This window comes from Ursus americanus, chromosome 14 (genome assembly GCF_024610735.1).
Source record: "Ursus americanus isolate L20-20 chromosome 14, mUrsAme1.1.p, whole genome shotgun sequence".
Taxonomy (NCBI): domain Eukaryota; kingdom Metazoa; phylum Chordata; class Mammalia; order Carnivora; family Ursidae; genus Ursus; species Ursus americanus.
The window spans coordinates 1,140,961-1,156,630 of NC_142140.1; the positions used below are offsets into that span (position 1 = coordinate 1,140,961).

Here is a 15,670-nt window from a genome sequence, read left to right on the forward strand (position 1 = left end):
CCACTGCACTGGGCTCATCGCAGCAAGTTACTCACCCTTGTCTCTCCAACAAACTGCCCCTTGGGTTCGTCTCCCCGTGTTCCTGCCGGACTGTTGCCTTTTGCTTTATTGACTCTTGGGGGTTCCTTCTATATCCTGGGCCCACAGCTTTTGTCAAGTATATATCTTTTCCTAAGTCCTGGCTCGCCTTGCCGTTTACTCTTTTGTGACTTTTAATGAACAAAAATGACCAATTTTAAGACAGTCAAATTGATCCATATTTTCCTTTATTTCTTTCTTTTTGACATCTTGTTGAGGAAATCTTTCTTTGCCCTATCTGTTGTCTTCTGAAAATGTTGCAGTTTTCTTCATGGCTCTGGGGCCTAGGGTCCACCTGGAATTGACGGTCCAGCATGAATCATGAGCATTACATAATCCGATTTCCATCTTGAACAGATCTTGCTGCCACTGTTTGGGGAGTAGACAGAAAGGTGACATGAGCAGGAACGGGGTGGAGTGGGATGGAAGGAAGTGGTGTGATCTGGAATAACATTTTGGAGAGAATCCACAGGGCTGTGGGAAGCAGGGGACATGGGGGAGGGGATGGAGTGTCCAGGAGAATACTGGGGCTCCTGGTTGGGCAACTGTGGGATGTGGGGTGGGAGTGCCAGGTTAAGCATGAGCTTGGCTGCCACCCAGAGCCCAGTGGCCCTCTTGAGCTTCCCTGGAAGCAGTTGGAGATAGGAAGTGCTCCCCAAGGGAGAAGCCATGGATCTTGGGGACTATGAGGCAGAGTGAGAAGGGCCTTGAACAGGGCCTGCCCCAGTGGCCCTGGGGAGGACAGGTTGGCAAAAGAGCAGGCAGAGAGGTGGAAGCCAGCTGACAGAGACAACACAAAGCAGGGATAGACATTTTCTCAGGACCGGTATTGTGTGCACACTCATGCCTCACTGTAACTCTGCGGGGTGGAGTGGGGAGGTCTCCTACATCGAATTAATGCAGGAAGCAAGCGACGCTCTGAGAGCAGACAGGACTTGTTGTGTGTTAACTAGCCATGCCAGGATCCACACCCAGGGCTGCATGGCTCAGAAGTCCATAAGGAAGGAAGGCTCTTGGGTCTTGTTTGCCAGGCTGGGGAACCTGGGCAAGTCACTTCTCCTCTCTGGCCTCAGTTTAGCCATCTGTAAAATGTAGCAGAGCCCGGTGTTCAGTCAGCACTACATTAGTGCTTCCTAAATAAAACAGTGAATAGGACCTTTGAAGAAGATGCTCTCTCCCATTTGGGCACACGCCAATTAAAGCCACAATGGAAAACCAGTGCGTACCACCAGTTAAGCAAATCTCAACAGTGACAGTAGCTAGTGTGGGTGAGGATGGGGGGCTGCTGGTATCCACTCACACTACTGCTGGGTGTGCAAACTGGGACCATCACTTGGGAAAATTGTTTTGGTCGATCCCAAACTAAACATACACCTACCGGGTGACCCATCAACCCAGCCCTGGGTCTCAGTGTGCCGCCACGAGCCCGCACGAGATGTCCATCATAGCTTGATGTACAGTGACCCACCAATGAGGGCCCCCGTCCATCAGCAGTGGGGGGAAGGCACTACAAAGCAGAGTGAACAAACTGCCTATAGCAGCAGGGGCTGGCCTGGGCCCTCACAGCGGGAGGATAGCTTTTCTAAAATGTCCCAAGACAAGCACAGCAAAAGCAGCATGCCATCTGGGACACACGCATAAAGGGTCGAGCCCAAAGGAAAAGGAAGAAAAGATGAACTCAGAAACTAGGATAGGGGCTGTGTGAGGGGAGGGAGGGGAGGGACGAGATGGGAGGGCCCCTTGGCCGGGTTTGAGCTCCTTGCTGCGTTCTCTTTCTCAGCCGTGTGCGCTGGGGAGATGTCCTCTCCTGCAGGGATGACGCAGGGTTCACACACGGCAAACGCCCCTCGATGGCTCTCCCGCTTTCGGGCCAAATCCCCCGCCGCTCCCCCTGCCACCGCCAGGCTTTGCCGTCCTCTCGGCTCTGCGCTCCGCCGCCGTGCTTCCCCTCGGCCGGGGCCTTCTGCGGGGCGCCCTTTCCCGAGCCCCCACCTCCGGGGGCCCTCGGAGCGCGCCGCCGCCGAGCGCTGTGCGAGCACGGTCACGGGCGATTGCCCGCCGCCTCGCCAACTCTGGCCCGCGCCCTGCCTCCACGCTCGGCGGCGTTCGGGGGACAGCGGGTGGGCGCCCCGCCATGTCCCCACCATGGGACCTGGGGCGGCAGTTCCCCCTGCAGCGAACGCGCGGCAGGCGGCTTGTCGTGGGGCCCCGCCAGCAGGGAGCGCCGTTTTGCTCACCGCGAGGGTGCGCATCCCACCTAACAGATGCGGTGGCGGGAGGCCAGGGGCCAGACCCACAACCCTGCATGAGCCAGGGCAACGCGCTTTTCCCACTTAGGCCTCAGTTTACTCTTGTGTGAAGGGAAGCTCTACTCCTAGGCCGGGCATAAAGAAGGCGGGCCCATCCCTGGGGGCACGGGCTCAGGACAGCCCCGGAGTTTGGGGTTCCCCGGGGATGCTCCGCCGCGGCCCCCGCGCAGAGCCATTAAGGCAGACAAGTGAATCGCCCTTTGAAGGCGCGCGGTGGGCCCCGGCCGGCGCGGGGCGCGGAGCAGAGCGCCCTCTGGAGGCTGCTGGCAGCCCCGCCCCCTGCGCCCGCCCCGCCCCCGCAGGCCCCGCCCCCCGGCCTCGGGCAGCGCATGCGCGCGGCGCGGCGCTCCGCGGGCGGCGAGAGCGAGGCCGGTCCGCAGCCGCGCGGCGCTCGGCGCCCCATTCATGCTGGGCAGCGGCGGCGCGGCCACGCAGCGGAGCCCGGGCGCGGCGGCGGCCTCGGCCTGGGCGGCCTGCGCGGCTTCGGCGGCCCTGCGGCGGGGCGGGAGGCGGCGGCGGCGCGGACGACGGGGCGCGACGATGGCCGGCGGCGGGGCGCGCCCCGGGGCAGCCTGTGAGTAGGGGCGCAACTTTCCCCCGCGGCGCGGAGCGTGGCCGGGCGGGGGTCCCGGGCGGGGGGCGCGCCGGGGTGGGAGGTGCCCTCCGGGTGGAACGGGGCGGTCTCCGGCCGGGGCGCGGGGCGTGCGGCCGAGCGAGCAGGGGGTGTGCGCGGGGGACTGCGGCGCGCGTGTCCGCGGGTCCGCGTGTCCCTGCGGCTCCGGCCAGGCGCCCGCGTGTGTCCGGGCGCGGCCGTGGCGCCGGCGCTGAGCTCGTCGTGTCCCCGCCCGGCCGGGATCGGACCTCGGCCCCAGGCCCCGCGCCGCCGGCCTCTCCTCGCCCGCCCGGCCCGGCCCGGCCCGCCGAGGTCCGCGGGGTAGCGCTCGGGGCGGCTCGGCTGGGGGCGGGGGCCGGCGCTGCCCCCACCTCAAAAGCAGGAGAGAAAGTTTGCGGCGGCCCCAGAGGGAGGGCCCCGGGGGTGCCCAGGCCGAACCCGGGGCTGGACCGCGGACTCCGACCTCCGGCCGCCGGCAGGGCCGGGCTGGGCTGGGCAGGCCCGGGCCGGGCTGCGCGGCTGCCTGGGCAGGGCCGCGGGAGCCGAAGGAGGTCGTGCGGGGCTGCATCCTCCGCTGGACCTCAGGGCGCTGGGGTGGAAGTTGGAGCCGCTTCCTCGGGACCGACGCCCGCCCCCGCCCCCTCTGGCCCGGGGTGCCGGGAGATGGGCGCTGTGTCCGCCCCTGGCCCGCAGGGCCGCTCACCCGGGCTGGGAGGGGGCGGTGCGGGTGCCGCCCGGGAGGCCGCCCCGCTGGATCGGGCCTCTTCAGCCTCCCCCTCTCAGGGCCTCTCCAGGGTCAGTCCGCTTCCCTCGGAGGCTTCCGATTGCTTCCTGGACCGTCCCGGGCCTGGTGGGCGGCGTAGCCAGGGGTGGCGGGGCTGATTCGGGACTGCCTTGGGGAAGGGGAAGCGGGGCTCCAGGGAGGCCTCTGCCCTCTGTGAGAGCCCAGGTGGAGCCCGGGAAAGGGGGTGAAAGGGGCTCCAGTGGCTGCTTAGAGCTGAGAACTGTCCCTGGCTCATCTTTGGGGTGCTGGGGCCACGCCCCTTGAAAGAAAGGGGTGTGTGTATTGAGGGGGCTGTGGACCGGGCCTCTGCTCCCGGAGCCGCGGGGCTTCAGCAGCTTACTGCTGCTCCACCTCTTTCCATGCCTAGACTGGTTCTTTGGGGCTGTGGGGGGTGGGGGGGTGGGGCTCAGTCTTTGCTCTTCTGGCCCTTGGGGACAAGTCCCAGGTTTCCCCCGCTCCCTGCTGGTTTGGGGTGCACTGGAGAGACTGGGTGCTGCGCCAGGCACTGAAGACACTGCCTGGCCCTTGAGGAGCACCCAGTCCCACGCCAGAGGCAGATGAGAAAACCAGTGATTCCCTTTCCGAGCCAGGCTGCAAATAAGCCCGGGAGGGTGGCACAGGGATGCCCAAGAAGGGCTTTTCAGGCAGAGGGGACAGTAGAGGCGGAGGTCTGGCAAGTGTCTTTGCACCTGAGGTGTGTGTTTAGGGTGGGGGACAAATGAGGTGCTGTGGACAAAACAGGCAGCCCTTTGCTGGGCTTCTGCACCCCTGGATTGTTGCCTGTATGTTCTGATCCCTCAGGAAGGTCCCCATATCTAGAGCAGCTGGCCAGGAGGGGAGGGCACCTCAGGGAAGGCCTGAGTGGTGGGCACTTTTCCTGAGTAGGACTCCAGTGCTTCCAGATCCTGGTCTCATAGGACTTCTGTGGTGGGAGAGCAGGACGGCTTGGGACCTCTTCCTAGGGCCTGTGTTGGGGGAAGGTGGGTGACAGTGCAGCTCTCTGCCTGGTTGCTAATGGGGTACCTCTGAGCAGGATGATTGTATCTCCCCCTGTTCCCCCAAGCCCCAACCTGCCCAAGTCCCAGAATGATCCAGAGTGGGAAGGCATGGGGATTGGGCTGTCCCTCTGTGAAGAGGGCTCTGAGGGCCTTTGTTTCTCAGGATAAGGAGTGGTGGTGGCTGCCGGGCCCTGGAGAAGGAAAGGGGATGTTGCTCTCTCTACGCTCTGCTGGGCAGCCAAGCCCATCCCGTCCAGGAGTGGAGTCGGCTGTGCTGTGGCCCCATTTGCCTCTGTTCGGCCTCTGTCTCCCTGGCTAACCCCTAGTTGGCACACCCAGCACCAGTTCAGCTTCTCCCTTCCCAGTCCGGTTCAGATCAGGGCCCCCCGGCACAGCCCACTGCCCATGCCAGGAAGCTGCAGTCATTCCCACTGCCCCCTGTGCGTGGTCTAGCAGGTTCCAGTCCCTGGCTTGGACTCTCGCTGCCCTGCTCCCCGCCCCCCATCAGCCCCCAGTGTGCCTGGTTCTCTTAGAACAGGTGGAAAGGCCCCCTGAAGGAGCCTCCCCGGACCACAGTGGCCAGTTCTGCTCCTCTCCCAGATGCCCTCCCAGCATTTGTCAGTGCCCCTGTCCCCCAGCCCAGCGTGGTCCTCCCTAGCACCCAGGCCCGGCTTTGGCACAAATGCATTTTTTCCTGGACAGACCAGAGATCTGTGGGACATGAGCCACGGCCGGTCAGCTGGCCCTCCATGTTTCTGTAGGAGCATGGGATTTCATCTTGTCCTGCTGGGTGACCTTGGGTCTATCTGAGCCCTGGGCTCTGTAACTCTAAGATAGGGGAAGTGACCGAAACGTCTTCACTGGCCTTTGTGAGATGGTGGGCACGAGGCATCCAGCCCTGGACGTGGGATCCCCCTTCCCTGTCCGGCAGTTCCCCCTGCTGTGGCCAGTCCCTTCCCAGCAGCCCCTGTTGGGGGAGAGAGGGAGTGGGCCCAGGGCCAGCCTGGAGTTTGGATAGTGGCTTCTTCAGCCGGGTCTCTCCTGTTTAATATAAAAAGTAGGGCCCGTAATTGCATTAAGACGTGTATAATTATCCCGGAGGAGGGGAGAGCCCAGCCCCTGGTAATTGCAGGCCTGCTTTGGACTGATAAACGGTGAGTGATTCATGTTTTCTTTGGAGTTCACATGCACTCAGCTTTCAGCCCAGGCCCTGCTGACACTGTGAGGAGCCTGTTCTCTGGCTCCTGAGCTGGGGACAGGGATGGGGGGGAGGGGCTGGGGACTCCTCTCCTGGCTGCCAGCATAGGTGGCTGTAGTGCTTGGGGTGATGTCTGGGCGGAGATCCTCAAGGAGAGGCAGATGACAGCCAGCTGGGAGGGTCCTGCAAGGCAGCACAACTGGGTCCTCTTGCTGGGATCCTGCCTAAAGCTTCTTGCTTCCCTGAGCCTCAGTTTCCCCACCTGAGCAGTGGGTGTGGGCCTTCACTCGGCCAAGTGTGAGTGGAGAGTGAGGACAAGGTGAAGGAGCAGGCCTTGCTCTGCCCAGGATCTATTCATTTACTCATTTATTCACAAGTATTGGTCCCTGAAGTCATCTTTGGGAGAATGCCGAGAGGCAGGCCCTGCTCTCAGGGAACTGCCATTCTTGTGGGGAGAGCACATGTTTGGGGACAATAAGTAACAAAACCACTTGTAAGTTCTGTGCTGAAAATTAAAATGGAGTAACTAGCTGAGAGGAAGAAGCTGCCACCTTCAGCTGGCAGGTCAGGGCAGACAGCCGAGACCTGAGCAGGGGTGTGGGCAGGGGAGGGAAGAGCACCCCAGTAGAGGGAGCAGCAAGTCCAAAGGCCTGGCCGAGGGCAGAGGAGCCCTGTGCTACAGGGGCAGACATGGGAGCCCAGAGACCAGTGGGCCTTGTCTGGCAGCCTGTTGCCCTGTGGCCAGCTCCCAGCCTGGACTTGGCAGAAGGCGCCTATCTTCTGGGCCTCAGCTTCCCCCACTTGTAGAATGGGGCTGCCGGTCTATGTGAGGGACACTGTCTGGGAGCACAGAGCATGTGTAGCCCCGGCTGGCGCTGGCCTGCGTCAGGTCAAACATTGCTGTGATCGGGCTTCAGCCGGGGTGGCGTGAGGCCCCAGCATCTGGCAGCGCCAGGGCAGGGCCATTGCTGACACCAAGAGGGTACTCCTGCCGACGGCAGCTTGTGGACATGCCCTCACCTTGCCCCTTTTGTCCACGAGAGAGGAGCTCTTGTCATTCTTGTTTCACAGACACAGAAACCAGGGCTGGGAAAGAGTAGTGACTCCCGTCAGGGCCACCTGGCTACAGAGCCTCAATATAACGGAGCATCTGACTGCCAGCTGCTGGCTGGGAGGAGACAAAACTTTTCCAGAGGAAGGGGGGGGGTCCTCCGTGGCAGAATTTGGGGGCCGGTGACCTCACGTGCAGTGCAGGAAAGTGGCGCAGGCTACTGCATGGGGCCTGGGCCGTGGGTGGGCATGGTGGATGAGGCCAGGTGCCGTGGTTGTCCGGGTGGGAGAGGTGGAGGCGGTTTCGGGGAGACTTAGCGGGGGAAGCTGGTCTTAGTAGAGAGTGTAACCCAGGAAGTATAAGTGGGGATGCCTGGAGCCTGGTGTGGAGGTGAAAGATGCTGGAAACCTGATCTGATGGGAGGGGAGGAGCCACTGGCAGGTAGAGCACAGCCTCCGGGCTTTTCAGACTGGGAAGAGAGGACCACTGCTGAGGGGCGGGGTTCAGGAAGCCACCCCCCTTCTTCTTGGGAGGGCTTCCTGTTTCCTTGGAGTCGGGATGAGGAAGGGGAGCTGAGAGGCAGGCAGGAGGAGCCTGGGAGGGGGCGGTGCTGTGCTGACAGCATGGTGAGGGGTGTACTGGTTGGCTGGGGGTGGGGATAGTGGCTGGGAGGTGTACAAGGCTTGGCTTCTGGATCATTCTTTGGAATACAGGGCTCAAGGTCCAGAAAGGGGCTGGGCCAGGGTCAGCCAGCAAGTGGCCCCAGGGCCAAAGTGACCCAGACTGCCTCCGTCCTCTCTCAGCATTGCTGCCTGTGTGGTGATGGGTCTGGATATCTTCTTCTGCTGGTGTGTGTGTGGGGGGGTTGCCTATGAGTAGGGCTCTCCAGGGCCTGCAAGGGAGCAGTGTCCCCAGAGCTTCAGGCAGAGAGGTGGTCACTTACCCTAGGAGCTTGGAGCTGGAGCGGGGAGGGGGTGGCAGTTGTTCCCTAGGGCATGGGGAGGCTCTGAGTCAGGAGGTTATGGCCTCAAGGTTGGGATATCAGCCGGGCTCCCAGTCTGGACCCTGGATCTTCATCACCTGCCTCCCTGTTCTTGGGTCCATTTCTCTCCTCTGCCTAGGAATGGCAGGCTGAGTCATGGATGGTCGTCCGGTGCTACTCGTCATGTGCACGGGCTTGGTGACCCCTGTCGTACCTCTCCCTGCTTGCAGGGCCTTGGTCTGGGGAGGCGGCCCTCTGCCCACCTCTGGGCTTCTCCTGGCGGTTGTCATCTGCCTGGAGGTGGAGCAGGGGATGTCCCAGCACGGGCTGGGCGCACAGAGAGCTCATGGGATGGTGCCTGTGTACTTGGGTGCTGTACCCACACGCACGCACCCTCTCCTGCCCGTTCTCCTTCGCAGGGCTGAGGCTCCCGGCCCCGTGATGCACGCCTCTGCAGGACCTGAGCGCCTCGGCCCGAGGCCCCGGCCCACCATGCCACTGCCACGTCTGAGCCTGCCGGTGTTCCCGCTGCTGCTGCTGCTGCTGCTAGGGGGTGCGCGGGGGGCCGCAGGGGCACCCAGGGTGGGCGGGGGCCTGCAGCCCGCCTTCCGCACCTTCTCAGCCAGCGACTGGGGCCTGACGCACCTGGTGGTCCACGAGCAGACCGGCGAGGTGTACGTGGGCGCGGTGAACCGCATCTACAAGCTGTCAGGGAACCTGACGCTGCTGCGGGCCCACGTGACGGGGCCCGTGGAGGACAACGAGAAGTGCTACCCGCCCCCCAGCGTGCAGTCGTGCCCGCACGGCCTGGGCAGCACCGACAACGTCAACAAGCTGCTGCTCCTGGACTACGCCGCCAACCGCCTGCTGGCCTGCGGCAGCGCCTCCCAAGGCATCTGCCAGTTCCTGCGGCTGGACGACCTCTTCAAGCTGGGCGAGCCGCACCACCGCAAGGAGCACTACCTGTCCAGCGTGCGCGAGGCGGGCAGCATGGCCGGCGTGCTGATCGCCGGGCCGCCGGGCCAGGGCCAGGCCAAGCTCTTTGTGGGCACGCCCATCGACGGCAAGTCCGAGTACTTCCCCACGCTGTCCAGCCGCCGGCTCATGGCCAACGAGGAGGACGCCGACATGTTCGGCTTCGTGTACCAGGACGAGTTCGTGTCGTCGCAGCTCAAGATCCCCTCGGACACGCTGTCCAAGTTCCCGGCCTTCGACATCTACTATGTGTACAGCTTCCGCAGCGAGCAGTTTGTCTACTACCTCACCCTGCAGCTGGACACGCAGCTGACCTCGCCGGACGCCGCCGGTGAGCACTTCTTCACTTCCAAGATCGTGCGGCTGTGCGTGGATGACCCCAAGTTCTACTCCTACGTCGAGTTCCCCATCGGCTGCGAGCAGGCGGGCGTGGAGTACCGCCTGGTGCAGGACGCCTACCTGAGCCGGCCCGGCCGCGCCCTGGCCCGCCAGCTGGGCCTGGCCGAGGACGAGGACGTGCTGTTCACCGTGTTCGCACAGGGCCAGAAGAACCGCGTGAAGCCCCCCAAGGAGTCTGTGCTGTGCCTGTTCACGCTCAGGGCCATCAAGGAGAAGATCAAGGAGCGCATCCAGTCCTGCTACCGCGGCGAGGGCAAGCTCTCGCTACCCTGGCTGCTCAACAAGGAGCTGGGCTGCATCAACTCGGTGAGTAGGCGCCGTGGCGGGAGCTGCCCCGGCCCCTGGTCCTCGTCCACGGCGGCAGCGGCATCCCCAGTGCGCGCCCTGCGGCGCTCACCCTGTGCCTCCCAGAGGGTCAGGGCTGCTCCTGGAGTGTCAGCCCGTGAGCCTGTTCCCACGCCTGCAGCCGTCCCGCTGCTTTGAAGACAGGGTGGTCGGACCAGCGGTCCGTGAGCCCCTGTGGGCAGTGGGCAGAGGCTTGACCGCAGGCCTGGCACCGTACCGGGCGCTCGCTACCCTGTCTTGTCTCCACCTTACAGAGAGGTCATGGAGGCTCAGTGAGGTGAGGTGACTTGCTCAGGGTCACAAAGCCAGTAAGAGGCAGGGCTGAGCCGGACCGGGGTAGCATGGGTCCCAGACCCACCTCCCCACTTAGTCCCTTGTTGAAAAGCCCTGCTCACCCTGGCCCTGGGCGCCTGGCCTTGGCCTCACTTGCTCTCTGGGCCTCTGGCCTCACCTAGGACCAGATGATGCCACCAGCCCTGACACTGGGGCGGCCTGAGGGCATGAGTGCTGGGTGCTTGGTGACCGGCAGCCACAGCTCTCGTCTCTAGGCCCCAGAGGAGTCAGCCTGGGCTTAGCCGCTTTGGGGGAGCATCTTAGGTATGCCCCTAGGCAGTAGGATCCGCTGTTTTTCTGAGGAAGACTATACAGGCTCAGAGAGGGTAAGGGACTTGTTCAGGGGCACCTTGAGGTGACCTGCCCAGGTAGGAGCCAGGCTTCAGCCCCTCTGCTCTTGCTGCCCAGGACTCCGTGGGTGGCCCAGGGAAAGTTTGGCCTGTCCGGCCTCAGTTGTCCCATCTCTGTACTGGGAGTGACACTGGTTTGTTTTCAGGGCAGGGGGCCCTTCATCCCTTCCCTGTCACATCTACCAGTGGGTGGGGTGGGGCATCTGTGGGGATGGGGGCCGTCCTTCGCCGTGAGGCCCCGGGTGTGCCAGGCTGATGCATTGTCCATCCTCCCCTGGCCTTTCAGGAAAGGCATATGATCTCTGCTGTATAGCTGGAGAAACTGAGGCTGGGAAGGGCAGCTCCTCTGAGGTCACACTGTATGCTCTGCGTGCTCTGTGCCCAGTGGCTGCGTTCACCCCCTTCTCTGGCCGGTCTCAGTCCCTGGGGCCACTCAGGGGACTCTCAGCCCTACTCCAACTCAGCGTCCTTTCTTGCGTCTGCATTAGTGATCTCTGCCCTGCAAACCTCAGGCCATGAGCCTACTGCAGAGGGGCCAGCTGTCCCCTTTTCCCCCAGCCCCTTTCCCCCTTCTCTGGAGCCTCACGCATCGATCACTTCTTGTCCCTCCAGTTACCACTTCATAGCTGGCCTCAGCCTTTGCCTTTCAAGTGTGACCCCTGTTTCCTGTCTCGAATGAGCCCTCCCTGTACCCCACAGCCCTCCCATGGCTGGCCCTCTCCCCGTGTGGCCACATCAGAGCCATGGGCCTGGTCCCCAAGGTGGCTGCTCTCCTTCCTTGGTCTCCCCTAGGCTGCTTCCTTTCTGGCTCTCCCCCTCCCACCCACAGGTTGGGTGGGTGACCTGTGCCCAATGGCTGTGTGGGGGATGCCCCCCCCACCCCGGGCATGGGCACCAGGCCTCAGGGGCTTCGCAAGCCTTGGCTTCTCTGTCAGATGGGTCCAGGAGTCCGCCATCCCCCACATCTGTACAGGCTATGCTCGAGCCCTGGCCCTCTGAGGACCCTCGGTGAGCCCCTGCCCCCTCCATCTCCACCCCTGCAGTTAGCCCCGGGCCGCTGGCCAGTCCTGGCTGCAAGGCCTCCTGCCCGCAGGCAGAAGACACTCAGGGCCGGCTGCACGGGCCCAGAGTCTTACCCTCTCCCTTCCCACAGCCACTGCAGATCGACGACGATTTCTGTGGGCAAGACTTCAACCAGCCTCTGGGGGGCACGGTCACGATTGAGGGCACTCCCCTGTTCGTGGACAAGGACGATGGCCTGACTGCCGTGGCTGCCTACGACTACCGGGGCCGCACCGTGGTGTTCGCTGGCACGCGCAGCGGCCGCATTCGCAAGGTCAGGCCCGGGGGCTGGGCTGATGGGGCGGGTAGAACTCTGGGGAGCGCGGACAACATTGCCCGGAGACTGGGGGGCCCAGATCTATGCCTGGCCACCGCGAGGGGCTTCAGCAGGCCCCCACTTCCCTGTGCCTCCCTCTCCATGCCCCTCCTCTGGGGCTGCTTCAGTGTTTGGAAGGTGTAAAGGCCCAGGCAGGTGTTGGGGGCTCTGGGAGTGGGTCAGGTGTGTAAGGGGCCTGGCCACCCTACCATTCCCGGGGGGCCTGGAGATGCTGGCCCCGCTCTCTGAGGGCACACAGTGACCTCCTGGGAAGGCTGCGTGGGGGGTGGGGGCAGGGCACGGCTGCATGGCCCCCCGTCCCCTCCGGGGGATCCAGTGTCTGCTGAGGCAGCATTCTGCCCTGGCGAGAGGCCCCCGCCCTGCACAGAAACTGCAAGGCCAAGGGCAGGGCAAGGGTAGCGCCCCCCACCCCCACCTACCTCTGGCGGGTGCAAGGGGAGCACTGTGGCTCCAGAGGGACGAGGGCTCCTCAGGGTGAGGTGGGGTGCTGTGGGGGCAGGGCCTGTGTGGTGGCTTCGTTCCCTCCCTCACTGGCAGGGTTGAGCCGCACAGGGCTGCCAGGGAGCAGCGATGGGAGGGCTTTCTGGAGGGAGCCCTGAGGACAGCTGCCTGTGGGTCAGTCCCAACGTGGTGGGTAGGTGCGACCAGACCAGGGTAGGGCTGGCCTGCTGGGGAGGAGGTTCCTGGGATGACCATAGGGTGGAGGTGCCTGGGAGCCCCAGAGCCAGTCCAGGGGCGGGGCCTGGTAGATGAAATAACAGCTGTCCCCAGGCCCGGTGCTGACACAGCTCCCCGCCCAGCGTGTACCCGTGGGTGGGGGTTGGGCCTGGGGCCAAGAAGGGACTTGCCTGCTCTCAGCTTCTGTGCTGCGTTGTGCAGGAGGGGGTCTCCCTGTCTTTGCAGTGGTGGGTGCCGTGGCAATCACGTCCCACTGTTCCCTGGCTCTGTGACTTCTGGGAAGGGATACCCGCCTCCGCTGACCACCTTAGCTTTCCCATGTGAAATGAACCCAGATGTGTGGGCTATAGGCTGGGGTGGTCCTGGGGCAGTGGGGGCCCACATGCTGACTGAAGGCCATCCCAGGATGGGGTACCCGGGGGTGCTGTGGGGTTCTGTCCAACTCAGGCACTCTGCTGGCCAGTGGAGGTGGGTAAGCAGGTCAGCTCAGATCCCGCTGCCTTTTGGGGAAGCCCCAGTGCCCAGAGCTGGTCCTCTGGTGTGGCCCACCTTTCCTTACCCTAGTGGGAGGGGTACTGTCGGCAGCCTGGGCATAGGCTCTTTCCCTTCCCAGGGGTGGGTCCCCACCCCAGGGAGCGTACTTGGGGCTGGGGGAGCTGGGGAGAAGAACCAGCAGAACTCCCCCCGGGAGGGGGATGTGTCAGATGGGGTGGGCCTGCCAGGGACTGGTGCTGCTTTGGTGAGAGCCTCCCCTGCGACAGGGCTGCAGAGTGAGGTCTGCTCAGAGACACTCCCGCAGGGCAGGGCGCCCCAAGGCCTGTCACCCAGCAGGAGCCTGGGCTCCTGGGGCTGGGAGGGGCCCCTCTGACGGCTGGTGGGCTCGCAGGCAACTGCTAAGGCGTTGTCTGTGCCCACAGGCCACCCTGTGAGGTTGGGAGAACGGGTTAGTCCAGCCCTGCCTCCCTGCTGCCTCCCTGGCTCCAGCCTCACTCCCCTGCCCCAGGGCCACTGTCTGGGTGGGAGCTTTGTGAGTCTAGCTGGCCTGCTCTCCGCCCTCTCTGCCCTAGTCCCAGAGAGGGGAATCCGAGACCCATTGTGTGGAGCTGGGCTTAGGCCCATCCATAAGGAAACCTCTGCTTGTCCCTCCCCCACCCACCCCTGCACCTACCTCCCAGAACCCCGTCCTGGGCACTGGCTCCTTCCACCCCTGGACCCATCTGGGCTGGGCACTGTACTGCAAGTGGGTGGATTGTGCCTTTCTGGGGTATGTGAGTGTCAGCCATGCCCAGGAACTCCTGGCCTGGTGGTGGGAGAGCCCCCTTGTTGGGGAGTTAGATCCATATTAGTTTTGAGGTGTTTCCATAGAGGTGTGTCTCAGCCTCGTCCCCTGGACTGGTCACCTGCACCCACCTGCCCAGGTAGAGGGGGGGTTTCATGAAGGTGTCACGTGGCTGTTCATGTTCCATGGCCAATTGTTCGCCTAATCCCGTACAAATGGCTGAGATCAGGTGTGGTCTCAGCTGTCCCCGTTGCCGTCTCTGTGACCCCGGAGCTGGCTGTCTAGCTCCTCTGAGCCTATTTCCCCAAGCGCAGTATGAAGAAGGGTGAGAGGATGTGCCATCAGGGCCCAGAGTCTGACATGCACTTGGTCCCATTCAGGAGTGCAGTTAGCTCTCCCTTGTCGTGGTGCCTTTCCAAGTCCTCACAACAACTCTGCCATCCATTTGACAGATGGGGAAACTGAGGCACATAGTGGCAGCAGCATGTGCCCAGGGTTACTGGCCCCAGGGTTACTGGCCCCAGGGTCTTCACTTATAACTGCAGGCTCCCTCCTTGTCCTGTGGGTCCCTGGAGGGAAAGAAATGGGGACCTCTATTTCAGTGTCCTTTCACCAAAGAAGCCTGGAGTCCAGGACAGCCCCTGCTCCAGGAGCTTCTCACTGCCCATGCCTGCCCTGAGCTGCCAACTTTCAGGGGTCTTTCTTCCCACTGTCCAGCACATCAGCCAGGGGCTGCCTGCTCCTCAGACCAGGCCCAGCTCCTCCAGCTCCTATGGGCAGCACAGCTGTCCTGTTCTCTCTGCCTGTCCATTTTCTAAGACCCGTGGTGCCCTTGAACCCCATGTCAAACCTGGGACATGTCTGCAGTTGGAGGCCTGAGGCAGCATAGGGGCTGGGGAAGGGAGTTCCAGTCCCACCTCCATAACCTCCCCAGGCCTCCACGCTCGGCCTCCAGCCTTGACCCACTGTGCAGGACTCCTGCTCCCTGCTGTGCATGGGGCCCAGCCTTTGGCAGAATGTCCCCTCCTGCCTCCTCCTCACCCTCCCCACTGTGTCATCCTGACCCAGGCTGAGGGTGGGAGCAGCTCTGGTCTAGCCCAGTCCAGCGCTGTGCTCCCTCCCTGCCTCTCGTCCTCTATCCTGATCACATGCTGGGGCCTGGTCCCTGGGGACTCCTGCCCACTGCTGACCCGGGGGCAGGCCTGCTGTGCTGACATGCCCCCATCTTCCCCAGGCCTGGTGTTTCTTGAGCTTTAAGAAGTAACTGGTGAGCTCTAGGGACCCGGCTGGCCCTCTGCCAGGCCCCACCGAGAACGAGAACGTTGTTGTGTAAAATTGTAGCCGATTAATTTAAGACCTGCCAACTTCAGCTGTTCAGGGCTGGCTGGGGGTGCTCCCCGACTCCCCTGGCCTTCCCGAGAGGCCCTGCCTGCCAGCTGCTGCCCTTCCCGCCAACAGAGGCAGCCTGTCCTCCTGGGCTGACCCCCCCCCCCAGAGCCCCAGTCCTGCATGTACCACTTTCCCCCCCACCCCAAGTAGCCACCAGGGACCAGTTGACCCTGGCAGGAGTTCCCATGGGTGGCCTCTGGTTTGAGTTCTTTTGAGTCAGCTCAGGTACTCAGAGTGGGTGTGTAGAGGCCCTGCCCTTTACTTCTGCCAGTGGGTGCCCTCCCTGCCCCACCCCAGCCTGGAGGCCTTCTTGGACTCTCCGTTTCTGCAAAGCAGATGTGTGGGCTATAGGCTGGGATGGTCCTGGGTCACTCCCAGGCCAGCCTGGCTCTGGTACTGTGCTTGCTACAGGGCTCAGGGCTAGGCTGAGGGACACAGCCCTGTCTCTCTGGTGGCTGTGCCAGGGGGAAAGCAGGCCCCGTCTGCCTCAGCATCGGTTTTTCAAGAGAA

The 15,670-nt window shown here is 63.3% G+C and overlaps 1 protein-coding gene across 1 annotated transcript in view; it reads left to right on the plus strand.

The window, feature by feature from the left end:
• The first annotated feature begins 2,716 nt into the window (after positions 1-2,716).
• Positions 2,717-15,670, plus strand: part of PLXNA1 (plexin A1) — a 50,247-nt gene continuing 37,293 nt past the window's right edge. Inside the window, exons 1-3 of the mRNA XM_045812333.2 lie at positions 2,717-2,961; positions 8,433-9,693; positions 11,569-11,751. Of these exons, the coding sequence (XP_045668289.2) occupies positions 2,717-2,961; positions 8,433-9,693; positions 11,569-11,751 (1,689 nt within the window). The remainder of the gene's footprint in view (positions 2,962-8,432; positions 9,694-11,568; positions 11,752-15,670) is intronic.